Below are 27,787 nucleotides of genomic sequence, written 5' to 3'. Positions count from 1 at the left end.
GGCGACAGGTTGAGACATAACTCCACTGAAAGTCAACGAACATCTGGTGGTTCATATAGCTGAATTTTATAATACAGTGTGACATTTATATATTAAATTAGTAATTTAACAGCACAAATGTCAGTGCATTAAACACCCTAACTGGAGCCCATCTATGTTTTCTAAGAAATCATTCTTTTTCTGTTCAAACCACACCACCCTACTGTGTACTGGAAACTCACAGTTGCCTGGAAGGTTCAGAGGTCTGCAACACATGCAACATTGAGGTTCTTAGGCTTGGCTGTGCATTAGAAGCACCGCTTGGGAAGTTTTTTTTTTTTTTTAAACTTGACTTTATTTTTTTTTTAATTTTTTTTTTTTTTTTGTCTTTTTCATTTTTATCGGTACCAGGGATCGAACTCACGACTGCCTGCTTGCAAGGCAGGTGCTTATGCAGCTGAGCTAAATCCCCAGCCCCACTTGGGAAGTTTTAACACCTACTAATTCCCAGTTAACACCCCAGACCAATGCTGATGTATTTTGAAAGCTCCCTCCAGGTGAGTTTTTTTTTAATCCCCACTGAATCAATATTTTCTTTAGCCATGGAAAAATAATTTTATCTGATTTCTGGTGAGTATGAAAAAGATGACAAAGTTTAGAGAAAATATGATGTTGTTAATGCTTTTTTAAAGAAAAGAAACTTTCACTTACCGGACTTCTGACAGTGCACGATCTTTTCATATACAGTGTCTGCATTTTCAATCAGTGCCTTGAGGGACTGAATCATCTGCAAGGGAATATTCAGACAGGAGATTACACATGGCAGCCAGGCACCCTGATGCCTCATGCACTGGCCCTTTTAAACAAGCGACAGTGTTGATGCAAAGCACCTTTTATCTGACTTCCCATGACTCCAACTTGTGTAGGTGAAAAAATCATGCCTCCTCACACAACAGTTTAAGCAAGACTGAGTAGTAGTATGTTCCAGGTGTGATTAGGCCAGTATAACCCTTGAGCCTTGCACTGAGTAGGAGTCACTATGAAAAGTTATGAGTAAGTCTGTGTGCTCCTCTGATCTGTGTTTTAAATCACACATGTACTCACTTTTTTAACACATTCCACCTCAGAGTTCTAATGCCTACACTTTTACTCATTTCAGCCCACACATCTTTATCTGAAAATTACTTTAAAACATACAGTACAAATTTAAAAGCAGCATTTAGGTAATGCTATTGATCACAAATGATATTGACAATGCCTGGTATTTTTAAATGTTTTTATCAATGGCTTTTAAAAATACTCAATTTTTATTTCTTATTCCAAACTGTATGAACTTGCTTTAAGAGTCCAAGCTCAGAAAAAAAAAGGATCAGGTCACTGTGGACCAATGATTTCACTCACCAAAAAGCCAGGAAAACCTGCCTGAAGAATCCTGTTGGTTCTAAAATCTCTATGAAACGGAATAGCTAGATTCAATTCTAATGGTGCCTATCTTAGTGTTGATTCTAATATTTTGTAATGAAGTGTCCAAATATTTTCTTATAATATTAAACATATTTTTCATAGCTATTGTATTTTAAATAAAAAAATCTGCCTCAAAGCATTTAATACTAGCTGGCATAGTAATTATTTTAAAATCACTAAGTATATATAGATAGTTTGGATTATTTGTAGAACTCAAATGACACTTTTTTGGTGTCGTAGTAGGGATTGAACCGAGGGCCTATGCATCTCCAGTCCTTTTCATTTTTTATTCAGGGTTTCACTAAGTTGCCCTGGTTGGGCTTGAACTTGTAAATCTTTCTGCCTCAGCTGTCAGAGGGCTGGGATTATAGACTAGCAAAACATCATATTTTTACTATAATTATTTGCAACCCAAAATGCTACTTAGCAAGTGCACTAGGTTCCAAAAGTTAAACACCATTCAATAACTACTTCTGTTGTTAAAAAAAGCCATACTAAACATCAAAATTTTAATAAATCTTCATTATTCATAAAGAGCTCTGCATAGAAACTGGGACAAAGGCCCTATCTTCAAAAAATCCACAGCCTAGTGATAGAGCTCGCACTTTGGAATTAAGTATTTTCATATTTATTTTTTCAAGATCTGAGTCATTCCTTTAAATTAAAATATTCCACTTTGACATATTTAACAGGCAGTGATAAAAATGAATACTTAAGAACTCTATTACACTGAATAAAGTCATTTGTGCCATTATAAACTTGCATACTAAAAAGGTTCATACCATCATCAGTAACCTTTTCCAGCTTTGATGTCAAGCCAAATGAGAGATACAAAGAAGCAAGGACTTCTCAAGCAAGGTTGATAGCTGTCACAGCTCAAAATCAAAGAACTGGTTAATCGAGCCTCCATCATTCAAACAGGAAAAAAAAAATACAAGCAATAAAATGAACCCAGTTATGAAGCAAGAAAGCAGGGCAGGACTGATATAGAAGGAATAAGGAATACAAAGCAGCAGTGGACACAGGCTCACACATACACAGATCATCTGGCAGGAGGATTGGTTAACACAGGCATCCTGGGGTTGGGGTCCAGAGAGAAGGCAGCAAAAAGAGCACAAACTTATTTGAGTTCCAATCCTAATTCTCCTGTCTATTAGCTTTGTCATCTAAGATAATATTTAACTTCACAGAGCTATAATTTCCTGCTTGCAAAATGAGCTTATTAAAGACACTGCACCTTATAAATATGAGGATTAAGTGAAAGGATGCATGAGGAGACATCTTCTTGGCTCAACGAAGACACTTGCAAATGATAGATGTCATGGTTGACTGCCCATTCACCCAGAGGCCTGGCAAAGCATTTTCTGGTGGTCCAAAATTAGTTGAATGAGTGTGCTTTCCTTTCATATGTTCACTGGCATCATTTCCAACACTCATTACTAATTTTAGTTTTACTTGGAAAGCCTGCTGTGATGAAGCTTAGAGAAACAACAAATAATTATGCACAGAAGCATCTTTCAGGGGAAAGAATCACAAAAGGTTAAATAATTATGCACCCTGCAGCTGTAAAATACATGCAAAACTGAAGAAATGTACATCTCAAAGATGTGAATAGAGAAGCATATGTGCTTTTTCTGATCTGTAACATGTGGAAAATCATTGTTCTTGGGACAGTCATTATTCAGGGCAGATCTCTGCGTGGAACTCTGAGGTAAGTGCAGAGGAAGAATAAAACGTTGGTGACTCTGAGACAGTGGTAGGAAAGAAGATAGATAAATAAAAAATAATATAATAAAATGTGGCATTGTTGTTATAGCCAGTGAGCTCCTGGGTGTGACCAAGTTAGGTGTTCTCTAGTCACAGCCCTTCTGTGGGATATTTAATGGTGAGGTACTCATGGTTCAAATGTGGATCCATGTTAATGGCAAAGAAGGATCCATCTGTGGCTTAGATTTCAATATGGATGCTTCTCTTCTGATACAAAAGTGAGTATGTGTCCCACCTCCTTCTCATAAGACAGTGCATAAAATATGAAGGTGGCTAACACATCAGTGTGGGGAACACAGAGTAAGGTTTGGAAGAAAATAGCAGCAGTCATTTACAGATGGTGCTGCAGGGGAATTCCAGAGGGAACCAGTCAAGAGAAGTGAGGCCCACAATTACAATCGGCAAAGCAAGGTAGGAAGAAAACACTTCTGGAAGTGTTTAGTAGAGATGATTCATTTTGTTACACTTTTAATAAATATCTGTACCATTTCCTTTGGAAATGCCAACTTACATCTTTCACAGTTCTAGGGTACCTATTTACAGTTACAGCACATATTTGTAATGAAATTAGTTCACTAATTTCTCTTGTTCACAGCACAAGTCCACTCACCTTTAGCTTACACAGCATTTAGAAATCTTCCCTGAGCACAGAGCCTTGAGGTGCTCTGGAGGGAGCTTGAGTGTGTGGGCTCCTGAAGCAGGTGGGAGGCTGGGCAGGCAATGGACCTTCCTAAGAGTTTTCTTTCCTTCCACTGACAGTTATGATGGAGTGCAGAGCACAGTTTTGCACTGAGGATACCACAGGGGAAACAAGGGGATGGTTCACCCAGTAGGGAGCCAGGTCTCCCACTTGATACCAAGCTGCAGTTACAAATAATACAAGTATTGGTTGAATGAATCTAGATGAAAGTAATTAGACACCTTGTACCCATGTGCACAGTGCTTTCTATTTAATGCTCACATTATGTATGTGAGGTGGATATTGAAGAGGTTAGTTTACAGATGCGAAGACAGAAGACCTGAGAGGCAAATCATATTCTCAAGGTCATCTGGCATGATAGGCAAAGGGACTGTAATTAATAAATAATGGAAGTGGTATTTTATTTGATCTCAAGGCCTCTGCTTTTCCATAATACTATGACAGGTTCTGACACAAGGAGCAACTGCACAAGAGGAAAAGGCATTCGAACAGGACAAACAAGAGCAGAGGAAAATTGTTTTTAACTCTTGATAGGTACTATACATAGAATGGTAGTATCACCTCAAGTACCAGCATTGGTCCAAAGTCATTTTTTCTTCTTTTTTTCTTAATTTATTTATTTTGTGCTATGAGGGATTGAACTCATCTTGTGCACGGTAGGCAAATGCTTTATCACTGAGCTTCACCCCTAGTTTCATTTCTTTCAAATAACATTTCTACATAGCACTTCAGGAACACATTTTAAAAAATTATGGCAATACCCAAATTAATTAGTTGGCTCCACTTAACAATTCATCATTATAAAGAAGGAAGTAATTTGTATTTAATGTGAAGCTACTACTAACAGACACAGATATGTGGGGAACAATGTCAAGAGATGCACCAATGGAATAAACTGCTTTAAGTTATTCTGTTTCCTCTGTATCTGTTCTATTAACATGCCCAAAGAATGCAAAACTAAGTAGAGTGGTTGATTTTATAAACATTAATGCAGATAAATTAATCAACCCCATAAGCATGTAGGTGTAAATTTTGACAAAGCAATTATACATGTAGCTATCAGTGTCATTTAAAACATGGATGTGTACATTGTTTACTCAGTTGTTGCCAATGGGTTTTACATTAATGACCTGTTATCAGTACCTCTTAAATTTCTAGAACAAATGAAATCCAGGGATTTAACACAGCCCAGAAACCCATTTCATAAATTTGGTCAGCTCTAACATAAGGTTTTAATATAGGACTCAAACAAATTTTAATTGTATTTTATTAAGCTGGTAAGAAAACCAGAGAAGTTTTCATAAGAGTGCTACATTTTGAAAGCATCTCCTCATGGTAGTGTAAGGCAAACTTCTCTGATTATAAGTAGAACTGTGAGAAAAATTATCATTATAATATTATATATTAATATCTTTCTATAGACTGCTCCTTTTTTTCTATTTTGAAACTTGTTACCAATTAGGAAAATAATGTTTTCAGAATAAGCAAGTTTGTGATTTTATATAAAGATCTTAATTCTGATTTTAGACAATTCCTTTAATCTCAGGAACACAGATTTTGTTAATAATTACAAAAGTAGTTTGCCAATAATTTTTAGTCCTTAGGTGAGAGAAGTTTTAGTGGTAACACCTGAGTGCTAGATCTTTTCCCCTTTATATTGTTTTCAACCATAGCTTCAGACACAAGCCCACACCTCTTTAGACCTCTCCCTGCCTGACCTCACACCAAGCACACAGATGCTGCACTGGCTACTGTTTTTAATGAGGCTGCACAGTTAGACAGGTCTAGGAGGAAGACTAGGAAGCAGGTTTGTTCATTAACATGATGGATCCCATGACAGTCTGACACATAGCAGATAAATGTTTTGTGACACTCAAATAGTTTAAAAGCCATTACTTTCAAACAGGCTGATACAGTGCACCTGGCTCTCAGCATTGAACACTTTCAGGCTGCTGATGCCATCTCAAGCTCCATTTTAGGTCGGGTGGCATCTCAGCTTCAGATACCACCAAGTTCAGGAAATACCCTGTGTAGTCTAGGCCAAAGCAGGGCTTTCCTCAGGACTCCATAAATAAGTAACAAAACAAATATGAATTAAAGATGAAGACTTTAGAAGACAGAAACTAATTCAATCACAAACAACATTTTACTTCTATCAGAATTATCTAAATGCCTGTGCCACAGCTTGAATGTGTCACCTTTCTCAATTCAGGCGTTGTCAATGTGATAGCACTGAGAGGTAGAGCCTTTGAGAGGTGACTCAGTCACCAGAGCTCCTCCTCGGTAAATGGGATTAAAAAGAGGTGACACACAGTGTTCAGGAGTTCAACCTTCTGCTTTCACCCATGGTATAATGCAGCAAGAAGGCTCTCATCAGATGCCAGAGCACTGATATTAGTCTTCTCAGTCTCTATAACTGTGAGGAAATGAATTTTGATTCTTAGTAAAAACTACCCGTTATGTGGAACCCTGTGACAGCAGCAGAAGTGGACTCAGATGGTCTGTAAGTCTACCATTGTTGGTGCATGGCCAGCCTCCTGCTGAGAGCCCCAAGTGAATCAGTTGGCTGTGAATGGATGGAAAGGAAGAGAAGAAAGCCCTCCAGAATCTTCCAACTTTCGTGTTAGCACTCTTGAAAGAAACATCTGAGTTAACGACATAACTTTTTCTTTTTAACAGTGTATGTAATTTATTTTTGTGGATGAGGAATTTTAAAATCAAATGGGGAAACACTGGTTGCTAGAACTTCTAGACTGAAATTCAGAGGTAAAATTTTCTTTCACTAACGCTTAAAGTACAGAAAAGGTCACAATTGAATGAATGGAATGACCAAATTATGATGAGAAAAAGACAACACAGCTTTTAATACCTGAACAAAATATAACCATATATTATAACGGGTACAAAAGGTTTTTACTGCAGAATGAGACTCAGCCTGCCTTTTTATCTCACTCCCATGGCCCATGTAGGGTTGTGGCAACTCCCTGCTGTGTGGCAAGGGCAGCAACTGGTTATCTTTCAGAGGCTGAGGTTTGCTATGTAACTAGGAGCTGAAGTCACCTTCCCTCCCAGCAAGGTCACTATGAAAACACTTCTACATAACAAACCATTTTTAGAGTAGCTTGTCCTGGTTTTCTTGTGAAACGTCACCTCTACAGTTTTTACTAAACAAATTATAAAGAAGTATAGGAAGAACCTAAAGATTTGCCTGAAGGCAAACACTGAAAGGAACACCTTACCAAATGTAAGACCTGTTGCAGATAAAACAGGGGTGGGCATGGTTTAAAACAATGCAAAACACTGTTCCACTCTCTGGGAGTTTCAATTCATGTTAGGGGAGATTAGGGAAATTTGACTATAAAAGGAACAAAGAGCCCCACCGGCTGAGATACAAAATTCTACACTGTGAAGTTTGGATTTCCTTAAAAAACCTTGACAATTTTTTTTAAGCAGAAATACACTGTGAAAAAAGTGGAATTTTAGAGCCACGAATAATCAGTAAGAAGGAAGCCATCAGAGACAGAAGCACAAAAGTGGGGACAACAGGAGGTAGATGGGGCTACTGCTTTCTAGTAATATGCTAAAAAAGGAAGGAGCAAATAAAGAGGTTAGAGGGAAGAGCAGAGTAGGACTCCACGACTGGGCTGCTGTGGGCAAAGAAGGAAGAGCCAAGGTGACACAAATGGCAGACTGGTGAACTAAGAGAGACCCTCTAGTTCCAAAGTGTTCTTTAAGTGTTAACTCACTGAGGATGTGGACTTCCACCTTAACCGAATTAAGCTTGTGGTTACAATAGGGAAGAAGGAGACATTTCTAGTAGAAACCAGAAACCAAGTAATGCTTGGCTCTGGCATTTGAAAAATTGGGTTTTTCTGTACACCAGTAGCAGCTAAAATGAAAGAATGTCTACATTTCGAGGGGAAGGATTTTAAAAATAAATGATAACCCCAGTGATGCTCCAGAATTGCTCAAATTAACAGACTGAGGAATGAGTACAAGAGATGAAGGAGTGGCCAGAGGAAAGAAAAGAGCAAGTACATTAAATGTGCATAGTTGCATGAGGAGAGAGGTTCTAGAAGGTGATAAAATCTTGTGAAGTCCATAATGTTGGGATCCTGTATTTAGGTATTTGGTGATCTTGAGTAACTGTGGAGAGTATAACTACAGTACAACAGCTCTGTAATAATGCTACATACACATTTACAAAAAATCACTGTATTTTACAAAACACTGTGCCATAAAATCACAGGGCTTATGGAGAAAATAGGGGTAAAAGCAAAACATGCAAAAATTTCAAAATAGTATTTTAAAAAAGGCAGGAATCAAAACCAATATCACAGTTCAGCATATTAAATGGTTAAATAGGGAATAATACTGCAATCAATGTGGCACTTTATCTAAAAAAAAAAAAAACCTGAAAGTTTCTGAGGAAATGGGCCATGAAAGAGTACAGTTTTTGAGCTACTGTGAAGTGGTAGGAAGCTTCTCTGAAATCAAATGGAAAGTTTTAGTACAAAATATGGATGAGTGTAGTTCCTAAAAACACAACCTTGGTGAATAAATATAAATATAAATATAAATATAGCATATTACCTTTAGTTCAGCTGGGCTGTTTTCATGGAAAAAAATTTTACACATGTAAATGAAATTCAAGTTATGTTCAAATTGTTTCCCAGTGTATGATCATACATGCAAACAAATTCACATTTTCAAAACCAGTGCTATCCCAATTATTGACCATATTTGAAAAACTCTTTCAAAATTCTATGCAATTTTATTATGAAAAATAAGTCAAATTTAGAAGGTTTGTATCATGTTCAAACAGCAAATGGCTTGGACATCATATAATTATGCCTCATCACTGTTTTCAACTATTTCAACAATATTTCTTTCCAAAGAATAAGTGCCAAATGTTACATAAATCTGAAGTGAACTAGGGGTTACAACTGACCTAGCATCGTCACTCAGAAAGCCAGGAATTCTCTAACTTCTCAATGTGCTTGAACATTTCATATAGTTCATTTCAGGGCGTGGATGGTCCCCAGAGAACAATGCCAATATATAGCTTTTATCTAAACACCAGAACAACCTGAATTTTTTATACACTACATTTCAGATAAAATCCTGTAAAGTATCAACACCCCATTTTCTCTGGTTGAAATTTTCACATTATAAAATACCTCATGAACCAGGTGTAGTAATGCATACCTGTATTCCCAGCACTCTGAAGCTGAGGCAGGAGGACAGCAAGTTGAACCCAGCCTGGACAATTAGTGACTTAGCAAGATGCCATCTCAACCAACCAATCAATCCATCCTCCTGAACCATAATTAATGTGTCTATCACTTCTCACCATAAATTAATATGTAACTACATTCATAAACTCATAAAAGGCTGAATTTCCTATATGAAATTTCAAGCAGTCTCTAAACTGAATCTAAACTGAATCAAATGTACATATTTATTATACACAGTTCAATACAGGCTTTCCTTTTCTTCTCAACCATTTGGATTCAGCATAAAATTCATGAAAATAAATAATATAAAACAAAATGAAACCTGATTTGTTGCTCTAGGGTCCTACTTCCTCTTGGCTGCTTTGGCATCCAGCACACACTAGAAAGACCAATTGTTGTGACTTGTGGATAACTCTGAGACAGTTCCAAACTCAGCCACTAGAAGTCCTTAGTACCACACATTTGTTAGGAAGGGAGGGGAGAAGGGAACAAAGGGAGAAAAACAGCACAATAAGGAAGCTGGCAGAAAATGTACTTCTAGAGGAATAAATGGGGAAAAAAATCTCAGAGCTAGAATTTAGGAGAATTAAGAGACATAATTTACAACTCACTAAGGTGAGTTATTTTTACCAACAACTGTATCTTAAATTATAAGAGAACCTTTATGCAAGAAACTGAGTGAACTATGAAATGACGACCATATTTTGATTTAAAAGAAATTCTCTCTTATTTCTAGCTTAATCAGGACTTGGAATTACTAAAAGTCTCTCTGTGGTCTCAAACTTACCTAAATAGATCAGGAGCTGGCAAAGCTCTACTGTGCAAAACAGCTTGAAGAAAACTGAAAAGTGTTCTGAGAAAACCACTGGTTCCAACTTTACTAAAATATCAGTTATAAGGTCAATGGATGCTTATCCTGATATTTGGATTTCAAATTTTAGTTCAGGTTTAACCAAAAATTTTAGAGGAATGCAAGTTATTTAATTGTATTTTGGGAAATAAATATTCTTTCTCTTTCTTATCTCTCCTCTCTCTCCCCTCACTCTCTCTCTCTCTGTCACAGGGTCTCAATATGTAGTTTACGCTGACCCTTAACTCACTATGTAGCCCAGGCTGGCTTCAGGTTCACATCAATTCTCCTACCTCAGCCTCTTGCATGCTGGGATTATAGGTGGGTGCCATTGTGCCTGGTTTAAACATAATTTCAAAAAACAGAGTTCTACCAGGCATTAAACTCCCCCCCCCCCCACCGAAAATCCCAAAGAGTTCTAGATTTGATTTTGTACTGTTTTTGGTCTGGTACAGTATGATATTCATAGGAAAAACAAAAAAAGCTGAAATTTAAGCAATGAAACAAAACCTAAACTTCTAAAAAGAAACTCCAGGGCTGGGGATATAGCTCAGTGGCACAGTGCCTATCTTGCAAGCATGAGGTCCTGAGTTTGATCTCTAGTTTAAAAAAAAAAAAAAAAAAGGAAGTCCACTGCAGTTATAAAACTATCCAGAAAAGCTATGTAATTTCTAACAGTTCATATACAGTACTAACTTAACACAATGTACTTTTCTATATGGAAAGTATCTGTACAGTAAACTCAGGTGTATTTAAATTATAATAATACCTTTATCTGTATTTTATAAATTTATATGACCCGCTATCTTGTTAGAGAAGAACTTGGTGTGCAGTAGTTCTGGGGTACATGATTACTGTGGCACATCTTATGCAACATTCCCACATTAAACGATCTGCAAAATATGAAGAACTGTCTTGCACCATGGTTACCTCAAGGATGTATACACACAAACCCCATCCTCCCCTGGGCCTTTAGTCATGTCAGCCTCTTAACGCTATACGACACTTCTGTTTTTCCAAACCACGCGTATAATAATGACATGCTTACACAATATCCTTATACTATTCCAGACAACATAACATGTAAGTGCACAGTATGCTCAAATACCCTCTGTGGTCATGGGAGCAGGACAGGCTGTGAATAAGCGAAGGGTTTTTACAGGTAAGGATCCACTCACTTTTGCCTCCAGTACACACCTGGGAACTGGGAAAACACTGGTCAGCCTCCCTCTGTCTCACCTCCCCCCTTGCAGATGGTTCAGAGGTTCCATCTTTTTTTTTTTTTTTGTCTTTTTCCTTTTTACCGGTACCAGGGATGGAACTCACGACTGCCTGCTTGCAAGGCAGGTGCTTATGCCGTTGAGCTAAATCCCCAGCCCCAGAGGTTCCATCTTGTACAGAGAGTAGTATCTCCAAAAAACAAGTGAGCCTGGTCAAACCTGGCCTGCATCATTCCTGCAAGAGGAAAGGGAAACTTGAGGAATTTGAGCTGCTTACACCCAGTTATTCAGAGAGCTGGCTACCCTGGAGAGTACTTGGGAAGTTTTGGAAGTGATGTTGTTAACTCTTTCAAGTCATTAAGGACAAATTTAGAGTTCTGACATGCTGGTGTAAAACTATTAACCAATTAATTAAATTTCAAAAGACAATTTGAATTAAACATAGTACCACTGTTATTACTATTTATATCATTTTATCTCTAAGGAAATCAGGGTGATTTAGAAACATCTAATTAACAGGCAGTAATTCAATCACTGTCTTACTGGAAAGTATCATTATCTTCTCTCAAGTCTGTGACAAGCAGGCATAGATGTTAGTTAAAGAAAGGCAACAGAGATTTCTCTAAATAAAAGCAATACTTTTTTTTATTTAAAAGGAAAAAGAGAAAAAAAAACAACAAAACAAAACAGTGTAAGGGTACAAGTAATACAGAACTACAAAAACAAACAAACAAACAAACAAACAAACAAAAAAACAGTTAAGATATAACACAGATATCTTAAGAATGTCCACAGATTCCCAGGGTAGAAGGAAGGTACAAATGCATCAGAGTGGTGGGTCATATGCTGGATTAAAAAAAAAAAAAAAAAGAAAAAAGAAAAACCCAACCCAGGCACTCTTAGTGTTAATCACATAGCCCACATGTCCCCTTATCTTCCTCCTTCAGATTACACAAACTACAGGCCTAGTAAGGCAGTGGGAAGACTTACCTTCTGCTTTTCACTTTGAACTTTAAATATGCCTCTATGAAACTGAGTTACCAGGCCCTCCATGCAGCAAAGCACAACTTGATTAATGACTGCTGCTCTGGAGTTTGGTTGCTGATATATATATGTACAAGTTTTAAAGCTTCCAGGGATGGAAGCTTCTGGCCTTTGAAAACTGATAATGATAATGACAATGACTACTATTTACTGAGGATTTCTCATGCTCTAGGATGTTTACATGTAATCTCAGAATCCTTAGAGGTGGTGGTCTCATGTTCATTTTATAAAGAAATGGAATTGTCCACAGAGAAGTAAGCACTATAGCTATCCTCATGATCAAGGCTCATCTTCTCTGTTGTATTATCCCCAAATTAAAAAGAAATGACTTATTGACTTCCTAGAGTATATGAAGATTCCTCTCTCATGCTCTTAACTTCTTATCACATTTGTGTCCCTGTATAAGAATAATTTTGTGTATGTAACATGTTGTTGATAGCCCAAGTATACTACACCCACATGGGTGGTCTATGAATTCAATGCTATATTTATTAGAGTGTATTCTCTCCAGACCTGCTAGGGAAGATCTATTCCCTGGCAGTCAGCTCACAGTAAAAGTGAGATAAAGACAAGGACTTCCCAGGGTGGGCTGGACCTGGTGTACATTGTTGGGGGTGTGGGGGAAGGGTGTGTATTTCTTCCCCAGAAGCCCAGTAGTATGGTGGCTGTCACAAGGGAAGGTGGTTGTCTGGTTTTCAAGGATTACTCTGCCCAACAGGAGTCCATGCCTACCCAAGGTTTTTCTTTTCTTGTTCACCCCCAGTTCAGGTACTAACGTGACCATATACCAGAGTGTCTGATAATCAGCTCATATAATAATTCAGTGGTAGTGGTAGTGAACTTATGGCATGTGTACTGCAGCTGTCTATCACTGAGTGCTTTAAAAAGGTTTGCCATCACTGTTAAATAATCAATTCATCAATTCACACTTGGAAAATCACAAAAGACTGTACATGTATCAAGATGTCTTCTACCTTGGGGAGGCTTCACTAAATCATGCTCTCCTATATTCTAGCCAGGTTCATACTGCAAGAGTCCTTGTTTTTTCCTTTTCTCCTCCCTATATCCTTGATCTTCCATTATTTTCTTTTAAAGGCATATGAACCTTTAAGAGAAAAACCTTTTAGGACACAGAATTCACTGGCAAAGGGTAGAGGTGACTTCAAGGGTGTGAATAAGAGGTAAGTAATCTGGAAGTTGGGAGATTCAGGATTGTCATGCTTCCTTCTGAGAACTGAGTCCACCCTCCTGATAAACATCTGGAGCTGCCCAAACTGCCCTCTTCCTGGAACAGTAAGGACGACTCTCACGGCTCAGGACATGAATGCCACTATCTAGTTTTAAGACTGGAGAACTCCTTGGCAGCCCTCAAACCTACCCCTCCTGAGAACAGCTTTTTGTGTGCACAGAAATGAAAACCAAGAGTTGAGAAAATGCTGGCCTATTTGGGACAGAGATGGAGGGCATCTCTGCATCCTGGAAATCAAGGTCATTCTCATTCAATTATTAAAAATACGTTTTTAGTGCCTGCTTTGGGCCAGACTCTGCTATCCTTAGGTGCTGAGTAGGCAGTGGTAATAAAACACACACAGCTCTACACTCCTGAAGCTCAGTTTAGGGAGGGATAGAAGGTACTTTACAAACTAGAGGGAAATGAATAACATAAACAATGGCAGAGGGAGGGACTCTAAGGCTGCTTCCCATTCCTCCTGGTGGGAGGAATCTGGCTTTACCAGATTGCTCTAGGTTTCCTTTCCTTCACCTGTACCTTTATACTGAGCATGATTAGGAAAGCCTGATTTTAATACTTTGAGAGAGAGGCCTTCTTGCCTTAATGGGGTGCAAGGAAACTAAGGGTTTTCAGAGACACTGCCAAGTGTTTCTGTTTCCAGCCAATTTCTCTTTCTCCACTCTTCCCATCCACTCCTAAAAGTGCTTGGTGCAACTGAGAAAAGAAGCACTAAATGCAATTCTTTGATAAACTTATTTTAATGCCTCATTACCAAGTAGCACAATCATGGTCATACATACCACTAAATATATGTGAAGTTAAATTAGTTACAAATTTTATTGGATTAGAACATGCAACTCTGCTTGAGTGTTACCATTTTCTGCTGACCTAGCACACCTGTTTCATGGATACTATTAGAAGAAAAAAAAAAAAAAGAGCAAATGTTAACTTCTGTTCCCTTTCCTCAGCTAATTTCCCCCTCTTGTGTTTCCAGGTTTCTGACCATAACAATGGAGACTGATGATTTTTTCCAAGAGAGAAGTATTCAGGTCATTCGTCTCCTCTCACTAGATCAACAACTGGAATCATGTTCTTCTGGATCCAAAATCAAAATGTACCAAGTACATTTAAGGACTGTCTCTAGATCCACTTTTTGATGGGTTAACAAACTTCATCTGTAAAGGCCCAGAGAATGAATATTTTAGGCTTACTTTCTGTTGCATCTATTTAACACTACTCTAGTAAGGAGAAAGTAGTCATAAGGAATGCAGTTGTATTCCAATAAAACTTTGTTTATTGACTGTTTATTGACTGTATTTTGAATTTCATGGAATTTTTACTTCATGCATTTTGAATCATTTAAAAATGTACAAATTATTCTTACTTTGCAGGTCATACAAAAATGGGGCTTTCCCATCTCTTGCTATGTGTTTGTGTGAGTATATATGTATGTATTAATCCAGGGCCACATACAGACAAGTGCTCCACCAGCAAGCTACATTCCCTTTTTCTTTTTAATTTTGAGACAGGTTCTAGCTAAGTTTCAAAGTTGGCTTCAAACTTGTGATCCTCCAAAGTAACTGGGAATACAACTGTGCACTCCCACAACTTGCCCAGCTCTTGATTTAAGTGTTAGGTGATGTATCATTTGGTGAAAATCAACTATAAGTAATCTAAATATGCTGCATGCACATTTTGAAAACAGTATGAAAAATAAAAAAAGTTAATAGTTTTAAAATAGTTTTCCTATGATATATGTAAGGAAAAGTAGATTTTAGTTATGGAGAATTATAACATATAACAACAATTATACTGGGTCAACTAAAAATTAAGTATCATCCCATTTATAGTAAGCTACACGGTCAAAGAGCCATTTCTGGTCAAAAGGATAGAATTTCTTTTATTTTGGTGTCACACAAATGATTGAAAACTAAAATTATTTCATGACAAAATTATTTGTGTCTAGATGTTCCCCCAAAGCCTAATGCAGTCCTAGGGCTTTTTTCAAGATGGCTGATTCTACAGTGTGTGATGCTGGGATTAAGGATGTGTGATCTAAACCAGTCCAATGATTGGTTTGGTACCACCCTAATTCTAGTAGTCTGGATAAGATGAAAGGGGCAGAAAGATCCTGTTAAGGTCTCTTGCTGCTTTTGCTGTCTTTCATTGCCATGAACCACTGCCCCTTGCCATGTGCAGGGGCCTTGGAGCCAGCAGAGTGTAGACTGAAACCTCTACAAACTGTGAGCTATATAAATCTTTCCTTCCTTACTTTGAAATGGTGTATTTAATTTCAGCAACAAGAAAAGTGATGAAGGCACCATATAATGACACAAATGATGGCATAATTTCATTTTTCTTTCTAATATCAGAGTGTAATAATTATAAAGAAAACTAGAAAAATCTACATTGATTTTAAAGAAAATATATAAATTAAGGATTTCTATTAGATAAAGGATCTCCTATGTAAAGCCTCTATATTAAAAAAAAATGTGTGTGTGTGTAACATTTAGCCCCAAAGATTTCATTAATACTAATATGGCAAGGAAATAAATGTCTTCAACTACTAAACATGTTATTTTAAAGCTGATTAGTAATTAAGCTTGTAGAGTTAAACTTAACTCTTAATACATCATATTGTCCACCCACTGAGTTTACTGGAAGAGTAATTTTCCTATGATTCAGAATTTAAAATGCTCTAATTAAGTTAGAAAAGATTGTAAGACCATTATTAAATGCTATTTTTGTGCCTGATAAATTCATCTGGTAGTAAAATCAGCCTGGTGGAATTAAAAGTGATTATTTAGGTGGGGGGGGGTACCACTAATTGTTTCACAGTAATAAGGGAGAAATATAAGTGAAAACAGTAAGGCAGGTGCTGTAGCACTTGTAACAGTGCTGGCTCCTGCACTGCAGTCCTCACTGGCTGCAGAGAGAAGTCATCAGACTGAAGCACACTGCTCCGAGGTCTGGGCAGAAAGAGGAGGAGTATTTCCAACTAAGCAAAATCAAGAAATAAGGAATCCATAGGCCAGGCCAAATTTTACTTCACTTGTGACCTTGAGTTCAAATGTAGCACATCAATAAAATATGGGCTTCAGAGCTTTATTAAAGTGTCAGAAGTTATTTATAGAAATACATCTGACTGTGGGAAAAAATAATCGTCACATTATTCAAAAGGCAGTGGAAAAGCACCTTTAAAATTGTTTTCCAGATTGTAACTAGTGACATAAGACAGAAAAAAATCAGAAATGAGTATACCTTACTGTCTATGAAGAGATGCTAAAAGGTACCTCAAGTAGATACCAACAATTACAACAAAATAAGCCAATTCTGGACTATACTTTTTGTTAATTCAACAGCTTCATTTTTATATAGTAGAATCCATCCAAATTATTCCATTCCTTAAAGTTGTCTTCCAAAATGTGATTTCAATCTAAAAAGTACACATCCATGAATAGAGAATCCATCATTATTATATTTACAAACAATCTATGTATTACACTAACAAATTTTATAGAACTGAAATAATTTCAATCTTTCCAATACTGCTGCATTTCACTGTAAACTATATGACACGTAACAACAGATCATGTTAATCCCCAATAAAAGGACCGTGAATGTGTAAGGTCAGGGAATGGTATGAGCAACAATCAAGATTTTAAATAATAGAATTATATCATAAATGCAATTTTCATGATTTCTCAACTCTAACCTGAATATGGACAAGGATGTAATAGTAAATGGCTCACCATTTTGATGAATGTTTGACAAAAGTAAAGTATTTCTAAAAAGAAATTTCCATGTATAATTATTACTCATGAACTGTAAGTCACACTTTAATGTCAACAGTGCTAAAATAATCATTGAGGCAAAACAGCTCTATTAACTGGCTTGAGAACATCCAGAACTCCACCTTGTTCACAAGCATCAATGGCAGGCTCAGGTGCACGAAAAACCAAACCGCCACAGGCTTTGCATCTGCGCAGAAATTGCCCTTAGGACACCTAAGTAAGTTAAATAACAAAGGTGCATTTCCTGGGTTCTACCTGGGTTGTAGCTCCAGGAGTGGTGAGTGTTGTAAGGTGGAGCCACTTAATCCCTAATGTTTTTATTACAGGCCTCTGTGAGTCAATAGTGCAAGTCAGAGGATCACAGAAAGACTGAACTCTCTTCTGGGTTCAGTGTAACAAGCAGCCAGGCAGTCCCCAAACCCAAATGAAAAGGCAAGCTGAATGCATCACAGAGCTAGGAACTGCATGCTCCGGGTCAGCTAGTCTTTATTTGTGTCATTCTGAAAAGATGCCAAGCTCACAAACCACACAGATACACAAATTACCATACACTAAAAGGCAATTAGGTTCTTTGTTTCTCTGATTATTGCTTTTCTGTCTGAAAAGAATTCCCATAAGGAGGACAATCATAATCTACAAACTGTATGTAGAGACAATACCAGTTTGAAAGACTACAAGAATAATTATAAATTTCAAGATATCACACCAATTCTTGATGTTGTAAAAAATTTTTTTATAAAGAAGGTTTGTGGTGTTTGGTGATTGTTCCAATAGCAAATGATATATATTGTTTTTTTCAGGAAAGATTCAACTGCTAGAATATGTTATATGCTTGAGGTACATGATCTTAAAAGTTATCTCCTCCATTATTTTTTTATAAAAATTTTGACAATTATTAGACCTATGACAAAGTCTTCATCAATCTAAATACACCAAAAAGTTACCACTTTTTCAAGACGATCTATGGAAGATGCTATTCACCTGCCAACAGTCAGGTAACAGCAATTTGGCTCTATTTCTCTCAATGATGATGTAATCCTTCTAGCTAGCCACAATCTTGCATCTCTTACTTTCCACTCTTCTGCCTGGCTCCCCCCGAACATGTAGGTCTTCCTCAGGGATATTTCACGAAGAATCCAGAAACTACAATGCGGAGGGGAAGGCTGACAGGTGGGTGGCTTCAGCATAGAGTAAAAAAAATCTATTTATTTTCACACACACTGCCATGGTTCATGAAGCATGTTACCTTGTGGCTTTCCACTTGGTAAAAGGCTAAATTTTGAAGCTTAGGTGGAGAGCAACTAAGTTGTTAACACAAAGACATTTCTTAATTTTATAGATTAAACTAGATTTTCTACTAGGTTTCTACCAAAATGAAGGGGCTGGCAGTCAAGATTTGTCAAGGAAAAATTATTTTCTTAATTATCTAAGCACTTCAAGAAACAGACCACAGATCATGGAGTTTTATCCTGTATGATGGAGATTTTCCTTCCCCTCCAAAGGCAGGGCAAGCAGTTTGCAGCTTTAAGACAGGAAGAGGGAAGAAGCTGGGAAAGAAAAGTTGCAAGTTCATTTGTACTGTTGCAGATGTTGGAGCTAGGAAAACCCCCACTTCATAGCTAAACAAAGAGGGTGAGAAGCAGAGATAGCAGGCCTTAGGCGGGCATTCTTCAGCAAGGATGCAAAAAGAGCACTGGTTCAAAGCTCCCAACAAAATGAAGTGCCACCAGCAGGCTCCTACCTCTGCACCAATACAGCTGGAGAGGACTCAGCTATTGGTTCCTATTTACTTAAGACATCTAAATCAGGCTACTACTATGGTATGTCACATGATACAGGGATTTACTTCACACAAGTAAAAATCTTTTACCCAATATGTCTAAAACCAGAAATATTTCAAATTGCAGGTTTTAAAATATTTACACAGATTTTACTGTTTAAGCATCAAAATCTGAAATGCTTCAAAATCTAAAACTTCTTGAGCACTGACATGATAGATTCTGGAACAAACTTTGGATTTTCAAATCAGGGATGTTCAACCTGCATCATTTATCGTATCTTGTCTGAAAACATTATCTGAACTTCAACATGCTGAACTTCACTAAAGTTAAGAGGTTTCAAGGCCTGGTTACTCTGCAGCGGCGGCTGACTCCATCTGGTCTGCTGACACGTGTGGAACACCATCACACGGGATTTTTTAACTATTTCTTTTCCTTTCCATTATCTATTCAAACTATTCTGGAGTGGCTCAGCTGCATGTTTTTCATGATTTCAGAGAGCGTGCTCCTAGAAACATCATTCCCTGAACCTCTCCAGACATCAAAATAAACTATAGCCTTTGACTTTCTAATCTTTCTTGCAGGGTGCAGAGATGCTCTTTCTCTCCCTCTCTTCTTTCTTTTTTAGCTCCATCTTATCCTGAAACATACTAGTCTACCTGACCTTTTTTCTACAGTTATAAAAATTGGCAAAATTGACACCTCCAGTTGAAAGAAGCTTTTAACGTCAAGTTGTGAGGCAGAAGAATGATAAAAGGAGTCACAAAGGAGAAAAAGATCAATAGTAATCTTATTACAGATCATCTCTGGCACGGATCAGACAGGGAGGCTCCATTAATTATGAAGTGTGATTTATCTACTCACTGCATTCAGCAGTGCTAAGAAAAAATACAGTACAGTAAGAACACCAGCAACATAAGACAGACTGCTCCTGATGCTGCATACCCATTGCCAGTATTTCTGTGTAAAAGAAAGCTTTTTGTTTCACATATTTTTAAAACTCTCCTTTTAAGAAATACTTAAAAGTCTCATGTTAGATTACTCAGCAACTTATATAAAAACACAAACTATATGTTACTAGTCAAAGCATATTCTTCTTCCCTTAAAAAATACTATTCTCATCTAGACAAATGGATTCCTCAGCGTATGCCTTCTTAATTAAACCTGAAGGTAATTAAAATCAAGATTTTGTGAAGTGCGAGAAAAAGATAGAAACTAATTTCAAATGAAAAACAGACAAAAGAATTACAGTGAAAAAGAACGCCTGTAAAAATTTCTCAATAGGTAGGAGCTACCCAAGAGTCTGCATCTGTGTGTATGAACAACCATAATTAAAGCCTGTTAACAAAGGGTTGGGCGTTCTCCTGCTTACATTTCCCTCCTTTCTTTTTCACTCTCTACAACTTTATCTTAAGTTTAATTACAATGATTGAAACATTTCACATAACAGGAAAACTAACAAAATCAACAAAAGTTACAAATTTTTTCCAAAAGCTCGTTTTTATGCAATACTTTATATAAAATATTTATATTTCTAGTATTTTCTCTTCATAAAGGAAGAATATTCTCTTTAATCTCGGTATGTTAGCAAGAAACTCATCAAAAGTTTTGTAATTCAAGTCTAAACAGATAGTAAATCTGAGTCTAATGACAAAGGTAGAGAGCTGAATTATCATTCTCATAGGGAAAGGGTGGTAAAAAGCAGTTGGGTTTGAAAGATGATGCACTCAATGGAGGAAGGGAGATGCTTTGAAACTCTAGTGCAGATCAATCCTTAAGAACACTTCATTACAAAGACTATCCAGAGGTGCTCACTAGAAAAATCTTAAGATCAGGTCATGTAATCTGTACTTTTCTCCCATCAGCTTTTAGTTACGTAAGAAAACAGACTCAATGTGACATTTGATTACAATTAGTGGATATATTCAAGTTTATTTACACAAATTGTAAGTAATTTGTTTTAATTGCTTTTCAAATAATTAAATGTAAAAATTTTACGAAAATTATTTAAGTAAATTTTAAGTAAAATATTTAAGTTTCTGTTTTTTGAAATAATAATATAAAAGATGTTAAAATATCTGTAATCAAATTTATTTGAGTGGAACGTGGTTTCCTTATTGACATCTTTCTTATTTAATTCAAGCTCCTTTTAGTATACGGTAACATAAACAAAATCAATTATTTTCCACTTTCAGTCAAAAAAGGTAACTGACTTCAAAAGTTCCACACTAACAACTCTAGATTATTATTTTTGAGGATACTTAGAATTTATTAGTATTTGATCTTTTATCTACATACATTCCAGAGTTGATTCTTTCTGATCAGGCTTATACCAAAAAAAAAAAAAAAAAAAAAAACAAAAAAAAAAAACAATGGACAAAGAGCTACTTGGGCTTTAATCCTAGTTCTATGATTAACTTGAAGGACCAGTAGTTTCCAGCTTCTGACCTGTAATATAAAGGTGCTGAACAGATGGTCTCCGGGTTCTCTTTTACTCCAATCCTCTCAGAGCCATAAACTGTTTAAGGACTCCCTACTATGGAAGTGGATTCCTCAGAACCTGTGCTTCCCACTTTGTGCATTTAGCTTGCCTTTGCCAGTTAGCATTCAATTCATTCCCAAAAGCCAGATCGGTGGCCAATGTCCTCTTCCTATCTTCCAAGTCCTGGACCCTGACACTGACCATTTCCTCCCTTGTACATTCAAACAATTTGTCTGAATGTTTTAAAATATCTGTGTACTACTTACCTAAATATTACTAATCATCTTACTAGCTATCTAAGGACATATATTGCCTCTTCAGTTATACTGTAAACTCAGAGACAGAAAAGGTTTTATTAGTTTTTATACTACCTTATGATACCCAGAATAGTCACTGGCACAGAGTAGATACTCAGTAAATAACTGCTGTTGAGTAAGTGAGAATTTCCTTGCACATGGTACAAGCTTATAAATAGTTGACTTCCTCAATGGTAATACAAAATCCTGTTATTTATTTTATTATTTGTTTTTTGAAATAGGCCAATTAAGTTTTTACTATATGCTACTTCTGAAGAACACAACATTACCTCTAAACTAAAGCAGATAAGTAAAAAAATACAAGCCATGACTCTATAACTATAATGTATGATACAGTAATATATATTATGTAAGGCAATACATAAATATGGAGTAGGGTAAGAGCCACTGACATGGATTAAAAATGGTGGCCAGCCACAATATGCCAAAAAATATTGGGTAGATAAAAAAACAAAGGACCTCAAGGATCATTTCTGAGTCAGAGAGAGTAAGCTGATGGGGATGGATGACTAGGAGAAGAATGAGACAAGCCCTCAAAGGAAGAGTCTCTCAGAAATGAAATGGAGAACGTATGGGCATTTGGCTCAGAGAGACCAGGAAGCCTCACGTAAATGTCCAGGCTGGCCAGTAAGCCTTCACTAGCAAGAAGTCCCCTTTCACTTGCATTGCGCTTTCTCTACTTAGGGTCACCACATGTTACTTCTGTGTTCTAGGTTTGGGGGAGGTAGCTCTAGGGCCCTCATTCACCATCAGGAAGAAGAGTCAGATGCCTGCACCATGGTTGTAGGCACAAGTGCTGGTGCCTTCTATCCCAGACAAGAATGTCCAGACTCCAGCTCTGCTGACAACACCTGGATATTCCCATTTTCCATCTTGGTCCAGTCTCTTTTTCTTAAATTCCTATAGTCTGCCTAGTAAAAGAAGATAACTCAGTCTCTCTCCTTCCTAACGATCTTACAGTACCTTCCTGAGCTAGGTCCCTTTCATCTTACCTTTTGCAAGACCTATGAGGGTACCACAACTAGGGTGTAGTCACAACCAGGGTAATTTTGAAAGTCTGTCTGTTGGTGGTAATCACAGAAGCAATTTTGACAATCCAGGACCCTTGGGTGGACAGTACAATCAACTAGCTAAACAGGGATACTTTCAGATTTTTTAAAAAGATCTTTCTTGGGGCTGGGGATTTAGCTCAGCGGCATAAGTACCTGCCTTGCAAGCAGGCAGTCGTGAGTTCGATCCCCAGTACCGGTAAAAAAAAAAAGAAAGAAAAAAAAAAAGACAAAAAGATCTTTCTTTCCTCCTCCTCTTTGTCACCACCCCCCTTTCTCTTTCCTCTCCATCTTCTCTCTATATCTGTCTGTCTGTCTCTGAATAGCAATACTTTTAGGAGTCAAAAGAGAAAACTATTAACAATTCTGCTAGGACCACAGGTATGTGGACAGGGCCCCCATGCTGGCTGACATACTACTCAGTCCATCATCATACTTCTCCCTTTCATAAGAAATTAGCATGATTCTGAGGTATTATTTTACTGGTTAGTGTCTAGACACTGAAGACTGTAAGAGTAATCACAGTCTTGATAGATAACACATATATGTACATCTCAGGAAGTACCACAGTGCCATCCTCACAGGAGGATGAACCTCAGCAATGTAGATGGGCAATGAGGCGGGTGTGTGAGACAAGGATTTCTCAAACTACTCTTGCTTCTCAATTTTAGTCCACAAATTATAATGGGAAGTTTATAAAATGAAGTAGGATCTTACTTCTAAGGTTAGGTTTTGAGTCAAGCTCAACATAACATTATAAAAATAAGAATGATAATTAAAGTAACATTGTCCAAGACGTTAGTACATTTCCCATTAATGTTTATTCTTTTGACTAGCTTTTAACAACTAGCTTTTAATTATTACAAGACAAGAAACCATTTAGTGACTAAAAAAGGTCACTGTAAAGTACTGTTGGAGTTATAATACTGCTGCAACAATTTAAATTTAATTTTAAGTATTTTATAACTTGAGTTTACCAGATGGAATTAAGAGAATAAATCGATAAATACAGCTATTTCAACTGCACATTAGAGAAAGAGCAATTTTATAATTTAAAACTTTCCTAAGCTAATACCTTCTATCTTATCACTTCCATAATACCACAAATAAAGGCAGATGCAAATATGAGTTACCTAATAAATGTTATCACCTATCAGTCCAGGAAGAGGAAGGGGCAAAGAAGGGCCACTGAGCAATTATTGTGCCAAATACAGTTGTGGGTGCTATAAAGGTTTCTGGTGTCCTTGGGGAGCTTCAATGAAACCAAGAGAACCAGGATCAAACTCTGCTGAACACAGCACTTAGCCTCAGTCTGTTATGTTTTCACCTACATGGAAACTACAACCCAACTCTCAGGATGTCCCCGTTTAAAAGCTTACCATGAAGAAATGCTGCATCCCTGCCATGGAAATCATTAAAATATCTAAGAAGGTAATCAGATTTTAATTAATGATGTAGTGCTGGGATTTTATATGTGGGTTAAGCTTTAAAATATTCTAAATATCAGCTACCTCTTTTGTCTTCTTCCCATGAAATTTAGTGTCAAGAACTGAGTAGTCCAGCTCACAGGGTGGAAAAGCATGCCAAACTTCTCTACTTCTACCCCCTTTTCCTATTTTATTTCCACTCCTCTCTCCCCAAAGAGAATCCTGGTAGACACTTCCTGTGTTGATCACCCCACCTCTGATGCTCTAGTGGACTGATGGCTCCCCAGGACAAGGGACATTCATGCTTGTTTTTGTGGTCCCTCTGGCACCCAGTAATGTGTCACTGAGGGTTTAACAGATACACTTGACCCTGGCTTTCCTACTTTCTGCAGGAAGTGTGCCACTCTCTGTAGTTTGTCTGCAGTATCCAGTGTGTAATCTTTTGTATCTCTTTTGTTACCATAGACTCTAAAATGGAAACAGGAGAGAATAGTAAGCATCCACTGAAAGATGCGGCTACTTCACAGGAACCTGGGAAACAGATAAAAAAATAACTTTGCTTTTAAAAATACTGAACTGATATGTTGCTTAAAGCATTACAAGCTTCTGGCTTATACTTTCAGACTTATTCAAAGAGGAAAGAAGCATTTCCTAACATGTATTCTTCAGGTTTTGAGTTTGTGAATTAGGAGCCCACTGGTCAAGTCAGTGTGTAAAACAGGGACTATGCTACTGACCACCCTTTTGGCATGCACTCACTGTGCCAGCAAATAAAAGGTCCCAAGAATTCTGCAGTGATGACATCTGATCAGTTTTCTTCAGACCAACATTTCCCCCAATTATTTCTCAGGTGAAATAGAACCTTCCTCTCAGGTGATACATACAAATATCTAAAAAAAGTAAAGTTCCTCAGAACTTAGTATGGGCAATGCTGGTCTCATGTGTTTTTTATTTTCCTCAAGGTGCATAAATCCTCCAAATTGCAGGTTTCAGACCAATTTATAAAACAATCAAAAAATGTTTCTGTTCAAGTGTGTAAGAGCAATCTTGTTTTGTCCTTGAGCACAGCAAGCTCCATCAGAGAAATTCAAATGTTATATGGCTTGAGCTTGTGCTTTCCTATTGGAGGAGATGTTCAATGTACCTATATACCCTGGTGATAGAGGATGACAGCCTGGACTATCTGGGAGGGGAGTGTTCTGCACCATCCTTGACCTGGCCAGGCTAAAGAGTCACTCCTACAAGTTCACACAGTCAGTTCTGACAGCTCCAACTGGAGCCTAAAAGAGTTTTGTTCACCTATGAAACTCTCCCCCTAGCATTATGATACATCATAAAGTACAATAAGATCAAGATTAAGAAAATGCAAGATAAATCATAAGTGCAAAAATGTAATATTATAGGTCTCCTGAGGACACAGTCATTAACGTTAAGCTGACTACCAGTGCAGGTGTTTGAGAGCAGCTGCTGTGACGAAGAAAACCATCACACAGTAAAGTCACACGACAGAAGCAGCATCTGCCCCTTGTAGCATTTCAAAAAATTTTTTTGATTAAATTTTCTGCCTTTACCATTTTGAGAAACAAAAACAAAATAAGTCAGTAGCTGGTTGGTTACAAGAGGAGATAACTACATATGAATGGAAAATAGGGCACCCTTTAGAAATCAATTCAAATATAGCTCTTGAGAACACTAATCAATGTTTAATGTTACTTAGAATTGTCTTTGAATCTTGCTTCTACAACAATAACAAATAACTAAACTGTTTTAAATACAGCAAGGTCAGGGCAATTATTTTTCTAACATAGGTATACAAAGTATAAAATTGGACAGCACACTTCAGGAAATGCTCCTGAGTACACCTGGCATACTGTCTTAATACAGTTCTCTCCCGTGGCAAGATGAAAAGACAAATACGACTTACCATGTCATAAGTTGTCACGATTTTCTTCAGAACCTCTGGCACAATTCCCTGTAACTCCATCGTGGGATATGGCTCGCTGAGATTTAGGACGACCAGGGGTATGTTATCAGGCCCCAGGAATCGAGGGGACACTGCCAACATGCACTGCATGAGATTGGCCACTGAGGAGAGGCCACATAACTCCTTGAAGGACACCACTGCATTCTGTTAAATGGAAATAAAGGAAGCACTTGGTAATTAAGCAGGGGTTGTAATATCTCATGGACATTAAACTTGACATACCTGTTATGCTGGAACTGCTTGGTACAACAGTTATTGGCAGTGGTACAACAGAATTAGCTAATGATTACTTTAACCTCGGAAAAAATTTCGCAAAGTAAATACTATATACATATATATATACACACACATATATTTGTAATGTCAATTTATCAAAAGTACTGAAAATGCAAATGAGTAAAATGCTCCTTTCAGAGCAAAAAACATGGTAGAATCAATGTTGACATGTAACTATAAGTATACCAAAAGAATAGCTTCTCCATTCCAAAAAAAATAAGGAAAAAAAGTCAAATTGGATTTAAGATAACTATCAAATATGCCAGTCATCCAAAAAAGGAAACAGATTTTTGTAAGGAAGACACCTGAGTCTCTGTCATCTGTTTATGCCACTGGTTCCAAACCTAAAGGACTTCTGCTGTCCATGGGTGAGTCTGCCCACAGAGCCTCGGTTCCCACTGGTCTTCCTCTGTTAGCATCTCCACTGATCTCAATGGTTCACTTTTTCTCTCTTTATTCTAATTACCAGAAGTATGTCATTAAAATTAAAGAAAATACTCAGGAGTACAAAATTCCTTGAGCTGGCAAGTACTTACCAAGTGCTAAGTGGTACTCCGCATATTTATTACACATTAGCTTATTTAACCCTCTCAACAACTTTATTACGGATGAGGAAATTGAGCATTAGATTTCATGAATATTCTGTATTGAAATAATTGGTTACATATAGAAATAAATTATTGAAACATCTAAAGTGGAGTCTCTCAATCACTGTCACATTTCTCTGTTTTATTTTCTTCATTCACAGCATTTACCTGAATCTGCAGTTATCCTACTTGTTTATTCCTCCTTGTACTGCTTTTTCTGTCTTCCCATGGACCACCTCCAACTACTGTACAAACCCCTTGAGGGCACATGGTCCATCTGTTTGGTCACTGCTGCACACTCATGGCCAGACTGCCTGTGCACAGCAGGCATTCACTGAGCATCACCACCCACTGTTCTCTTGGGTTCCAGGCACATAAGGGCTCTAGAAATGATGATGCTCGACCTCTGGCAGGTCCCCAAGGGAAATTCAGTCACATTTACATCAACAGCCAAGAAGCAACAATGCAGCCTGTTTGGAATGAAGGGTTACCAAACCATTTGTACCCACAGAATGGGGAAGTCTCTTATATTTCAGTTTAGTTTTTACCTTGAAAGACAGAAAATAATGTCCCTACTATGGGAAGGTCTTTTTATTCGTGA

General features: G+C 37.3%; 1 protein-coding gene across 11 annotated transcripts in view; it reads right to left on the bottom strand.

Annotated features, from left to right (window-relative positions):
• Plcl2 (phospholipase C like 2) overlaps nucleotides 1-27,787 on the bottom strand; it is a 195,545-nt gene that overhangs the window by 47,256 nt on the left and 120,502 nt on the right. For 8 of the 11 annotated variants that reach the window (XR_010050064.1, XM_063256983.1, XM_013143954.2 and 5 more), the window contains 2 exons: nucleotides 26,264-26,467; nucleotides 691-766 (listed from right to left, as the gene is read on the bottom strand). Coding sequence is in view for 9 of the 11 variants with exons in the window: in XM_063256983.1 (XP_063113053.1) it covers nucleotides 691-766; nucleotides 26,264-26,467 (280 nt within the window). In the remaining 2 variants the exon portion in view is untranslated. Of the gene's footprint in view, nucleotides 1-690; nucleotides 767-2,691; nucleotides 2,922-3,820; nucleotides 4,072-16,753; nucleotides 16,929-26,263; nucleotides 26,468-27,787 lie in introns of those variants that run through there. The other 3 variants (XR_010050065.1, XM_063256989.1, XM_063256988.1) reach the window with 3 other exon arrangements.

This window comes from Cavia porcellus, unplaced genomic scaffold, assembly GCF_034190915.1.
Source record: "Cavia porcellus strain 051 isolate PalLab524CR breed Dunkin Hartley unplaced genomic scaffold, mCavPor4.1 scaffold_10, whole genome shotgun sequence".
NCBI classification, from domain to species: domain Eukaryota; kingdom Metazoa; phylum Chordata; class Mammalia; order Rodentia; family Caviidae; genus Cavia; species Cavia porcellus.
This window is presented reverse-complemented; position numbering and strand designations above follow the sequence as displayed.